The 5,557-nt window shown below is 51.1% G+C and overlaps 1 protein-coding gene across 1 annotated transcript in view; it reads left to right on the plus strand.

Moving 5' to 3' along the window:
* The window catches only part of LOC112072536 (epithelial cell-transforming sequence 2 oncogene-like), a 45,136-nt gene that overhangs the window by 37,125 nt on the left and 2,454 nt on the right, over positions 1-5,557 (plus strand). Inside the window, 4 exon segments of the mRNA XM_070439834.1 lie at positions 199-299; positions 436-675; positions 873-1,059; positions 3,726-3,778. Coding sequence (XP_070295935.1) covers positions 199-299; positions 436-675; positions 873-1,059; positions 3,726-3,778 — 581 coding nt within the window.

Genomic DNA, 5,557 nt, shown 5'->3' on the forward strand with positions numbered 1-5,557 from the left:
TGTGTGATCTGTTCCTAGGTCAGTTTCTCTCTGTGTGATCTGTTCCTAGGTCAGTTTCTCTGTGTGATCTGTTCCTAGGTCAGTTTCTCTGTGTGATCTGTTCCTAGGTCAGTTTCTCTCTGTGTGATCTGTTCCTAGGTCAGTTTCTCTGTGTGATCTGTTTCTAGGTCAGTTTCTCTCTGTGTGATCTGTTTCTAGGTCAGTTTCTATGGGAGGCGGTAGCTCTAGATCATCTGAGTGTCTCTAAGGAGGTGACTGTAGCTCTGACTGAGGGTCTCACAGCACTGGCAACAGAGGAGGTGAGTTCTGCAATAAAACACTTCCTTCAAATGGCTTTAAAAAAATATATATTTGACCTATCCTCGCTCTCTCGCTCTCTCGCTCTCTCTCTGTCTCTCTGTCTCTCTCTCTCTCTCTCTCTCCTCCATGCCTCAGACCAGACCACTGGAGTTCCTTTCTCTCTTCCTGAGACGATGGGGGGAGAAAAGGAAAGAAGGAGGAGAGAAGAGAGGAGTGGAGGAAGGAGAGGAGAGAAGAGGAGAGAAGGAGAAGAGAGGAGTGGAGGAAGGAGAGGAGAGAAGAGGAGAGAAGACAGAAGGAGGAGAGGAGCTCTGTGTTTCATACAGAGAGGGGTCCACAAGACTCCTCAGTCCTGTCCCAGAGATACAAAAGGTGGTGTGTGTGTGTGTGTGTGTGTGTTGTGTGTGTGTGTGTGTGTGTGTGGTGTGTGTGTGTGTGTGTGTGTTGTGTGTGTGTGTGTGTGTGTGTGTGTGATATGTTCCTTAATCTTTGACTTTATACTTCAAATCAGAAATTACCTGGCTGTCTGTCTGTTTGTGTGTCTCTCTGTCTCTCTCTGGCTGTCTGTCTAGGAAGTGGCGTGGTGTAGTGGTGAGGAGCTGTATATCAGTGAGTGTGTTTATGTGAGGAGGCTGGAGTCAGTGATGAGGGTGTACCACGATCCCCTGCTGGCAGCTCTTCAGTCTAACAGAGCCATCCTCAGCTCTGCTCACATCAACATGGTCCTCACACCAGTAACACACATTTGGACGTCAACAGGTACACACACACGACGCACGCGCACATACACACACAAACACACATTCTGGACGTCAACAGGTACACACACACGGACACACGCGCACATACCACACACAAAACACACATTCTGGACGTCAAACACACACACACGGCACGCACGCAACATACACACACAAACACACATTCTGGACGTCAACAGGTACACAACACACAGCGGACACATACACAACAACATTACTGGACATCAACCAGCTACTACACACAACACACACACATGTTACACACACTCCCCCTCTCCCTTTCTTTTGACACTAATTGTGTTGTTGTCGGTATGTTTCTATCAGAAGCTGGTCTAACTGCAGCAGTGGGAGGCGATCAGTGTGTTCGCTGATGTGTGGTGGTGAAATTTTCTGCTCCAAACTCAGAGCGTTACAGCAACTACCTCAATAACTAACCCTTACTGCACCTACTCACCATAGACAAGGAAAGTACACTCTCTTGTCTCTGTCTCTCTGTCTCTTTCTCTCTTGTCTCTGTCTCTCTGTCTCTGTCTCTCCTCTGTCTCTCTCTCTGTCTCTCTCTCTGTCTCTCTTCTCTGGTCCTCTCTCTGTCTCTCTCTCCGTCTCTCTGTCTCTGTCTGCTGTCCCTCTCCTCATTCTACTCTCATTCACACACAGGTGGTTGTAATATTGTATGGTGTGTTTTTTGATTAGTGCAGTGCAGAGAGATGACCCTTGCTTTCCGAGCTTTCCTAAAGAACGACAAACAGAACCCTGGAGACACACATGCTGAGGTAGTTAGTATGGTACTCTAGAGCCTTCTGGTTGTTATGGGACTCTAGAGCTCTGGGTTGTTAGTGGGGACTCTAAGGCTCTGGTTGTTAATGGGGACTCTGGTTGTAGTGGGGAACTCTGACGTTGAAGGGAACTCTAGAGCTTGGTGTTAATGGGGACTCTAGAGCTCTGGGTTGTTAATGGGGGACTCTAGAGCTCTGGTTGTTAATGGGGGACTCTAGAGCTCTGGGCGTTGTTAATTGGGACTCTAAGCCTGGTAGGGACTCTAGGTCGTTGTTATGGGGGACTCTAAGCTGCTGGGTTGTATGGGGGAACTCTAGACGTAGGACTCTGGTGTTAGTGTGGATCGGTTGTGAGTGCGATAAGTCGATGGGCTCTGGGTTGTAGGGACTAAGCTTGTGTTAGGGAACTCTAGAGCTCTGGGTTGAGTGGGCTGAGCTCTGGTTGTTAGGGGGACTCATGGGTTGTTAGTGGGAGGGACTCTAGAGCTCTGCGGTTGTTAGTGGGACTCTGGGTTGTGAGGGATCTCTAGAGCTCTGGGTTGTTATGGGGACTCTAGAGCTCTGGTTGTTAGTGGGGGACTCTAGAGCTCGGTTGTTAGTGGGGACTCTGGGTTGTTAGTGGGGGACTCTAGACTCTGGTTTTAAGTGGGACTTAGAGCTCTGCGGTGTATGGGGACTCTAAGAGCTCTGGGTTGTTAGTGGGGACTGCTAGAGCTTCGGGTTTGTGGTGGGACTCTAGAGCTCTGGGTCGTTAGTGGGACTCTTGTAGGCTCTAGAGCTCTGGTTGTTAGTGGGGGACTGAGCTCTGGTGTAGTGGGACTCTAGACTCTGGGTTGTTAATGGGGACTCTAGAGCTCTGGGTCTTAAGGGAACTTAGACCCTGGTGTGGACTCTAGACTCGGGTTGTATGGGACTCTAGAGCTCTGGTGTTAGGATAGAGTGGTTGTATGGACTCTAAGCTCTGGGTTGATTAAGGGAACTCTAGAGGCTCTGGGTTTATGGGTTAACTCTCTATGGCTTGAGCTCTGGGTTGTTAACGGGGAGCTGAGCTCTGGGATTGTAAGTGGGACTCTAGAGTTGGTTTGTGTATGGGGACTCTAGAAGCCTGGGTTGTTAGTCTATTGTTTGGGGAACTCTAGAGCTCGTTAGTGGACCGTTGTTGTTTAGTGGGGGACTCTAGAGCTCTGGGTTGTTTAGGGGATCTGGTTTGAGGGACCTCTGGGTTGTAGGGGGGACTCTAGGCGTTGTTAGTGGGGGACTCTAGAGCTCTGGGTTGTTAGTGGGGAACCTCGAGAGCTCTGGTTGTTAGTGGGGGACTTAGAGGCTCTGGGTTGTTACGTGGGCGACTCTGGGTTGTTAGTGGGGGACTCTAGAGCTCGGTGTTAGTGGGGAACTCTAGAGCTCGGGTTGTTAGGGGGACTCTAGAAGTCTGGTTGTTAGTGGAGGACTCTGTGTAGTGACCTAGCTGTGGTTGTTAGTGGGGGACTCTAGAACTCTGGGTTTTAGTGGGGACTCTAGAAGCCTGGTTGTGTAGGGGGGACTCTAAAGCTCTGTTGTTAGTGGGGGACCTAGAGCTCTGGGTTGTTCGTGGGGGACTCTAGAGCTCTGGGTTATGGATCTAACGGTAGGGGACTCTAGAGCTGTGTTCGTGGGGATATTGGGGTAGTGGGGGGCTCTAGACTCTGGGTTGTTAGTGGGGACTCGGGTGTTGACTTAGAGAGTCGTGGTTTGTTAGAGAGTGTTGTGTGGTGTGTGTGTTTGGGTGTTGGTGTGTGTGTAGGCTTGGCAGGAGCTTTGCGTGTCCAGTGTGGCGTATGGAGGAGTATGTAACCGATGCAGACGCTGTCTCTAGCACCACAGTCTCTCAACAACCCCGATCACACCACAGCTGCGCCGGCTATTGCGGACACACTCACCCACACAGGGGACTTCATACGGCAAGTTAGAACCACTAAACATCACAGGTCATGTCTTTGCATTGTGGTTTTACAGACGTTTTAATACGTTTTATTTATTACATTTGATATACATTTATGAAAATGCAATTTATATGTGGTTAGCACTTATTTTGTTTTTCCTTCGCCTCCAACCCTTTCGATGCGATGGATACGGATGTGGGTGGGGCTAGGCTCTACATAAGGATGCTAATTTAAAACACTCATAAAAACTCTGACGAAGGGCCGTAGCCGATACGTAAAGCTCTTGAGGAAGGCCAGAGGCCGATTACGTTAAAGCTCTGACGAAGGCCGTGAGGCCGATACTTAAAGCTCTGACGAGGCCACGAGGCCGATACGTAAAGCTCTGACGAAAGCCACAGAGGCCGATACGTAAAGCTCTGACGAAGCCACGAGGCCGACAGCGTAAAGCTCTGACGAAGAACCGTGAGGCCGATACGTAAAGCTCTGACGAAGACCGTGAGGCCGATACGCTTAAAGCTCTGACGAAGCCACGAGGCCGACACGTAAAGCTCTGACGAAGGCCTTGAGCCCGATAGCGTAAACTCTGACGAAGCCGTGAGCTCCGATACGATAAGCTCTGACGAAGGCGTGGGCCGACACGTAAAGCTCTGACGAATGGCCGTGTGACGATACGTAAAGCTCTTGACGAAGGCCGTCGGGCCGAATACGTAAAGCTTCTGACGAAGGCCGGTGTGGCCGAACGTAAAGCTCTGACGAAGCCGTGTGGCCGATACGAAAACTTCTGACGAAGGCCGTTGTGGTCGATACGTAAAGGCTTCTGACGGAAGGCGTGGAGGTCGATACGTAAAGCTCTGACGAAGGGCCGTGGAGGCCGATACGTAAAGCTCTGAGGTAAGGCCATGACAGCCACACCGTAAAGCTCTGACGCAAGGCCGTGGCCGACACGTAAAGCTCTGACCAAGGCCGTGAGGCGACACCGTAAAGCTCTGACGAAGCCTTGAGCCAGATACGTGAAAGCTCTGACGAAGGCCGTGAGGCGATACGTAAAGCTCTGACGAAGCCGTGAGGCCGGACACGTAAAAGCTTCTGACGAAGCCTTGAGGCCATACGTAAAGCTCTGACAAGCCGTGAGCCGATACGTAAAGCTCGACGAAGGCTGTTTGAGGCCGATACGTAAAGCTCTGTCGACAGGCCGTGTGACCGATACGTAAAGCTCGGACGAAGCTGTGAGGCCGATACGTAAAGCTCTGACGGAAGCCGTGAGGCCGATACGTAAAGCTCTGACGAGCTGTGAGGCCGGATACGTAAAAGCTCTGACGAAGCCCGTGAGGCCGATACGTAAAGCTCTGACGTAAGGCCGCTGAAGCCATACGTAAAGCTCTGACGAATGCCGTGAGGGGCCGATACGTAGAAGCTTGACGAAGGCCGTGAGGCCGATACGAAAGCTTGTCGAAGCCAGAGGCGATACGTAAAACTCTGTCGCAAGGCCGGGGAGTGAGGCCGACACGTAAAGCTCTGACGAAGGCCGTGAGGCCGAATACGTAAAGCTCTGAACGAAGGCCATAAGGCCGAGTACGTAAAGCCTGAGAGCGACGATCGAAGTCTGACGACATGAAGGCCGATACGTAAAGGCTCATGCGAGCAAGAAGAAGCCAACTAAGGCCGACGATACGTAAAGCTCTGACGAAGGCCATAAGGCCGTACGTAAAGCTCTGACGCAAGGCTCGTGAGGCCGATACGTAAAGCTCTGACGAACGGCCATAAGGCACGATACGTTAAAGCTCTGACGAAAAGGCCGTGC

Source organism: Salvelinus sp. IW2-2015, unplaced genomic scaffold (assembly GCF_002910315.2).
Source record: "Salvelinus sp. IW2-2015 unplaced genomic scaffold, ASM291031v2 Un_scaffold1953, whole genome shotgun sequence".
NCBI classification, from domain to species: Eukaryota; Metazoa; Chordata; class Actinopteri; order Salmoniformes; family Salmonidae; genus Salvelinus; species Salvelinus sp. IW2-2015.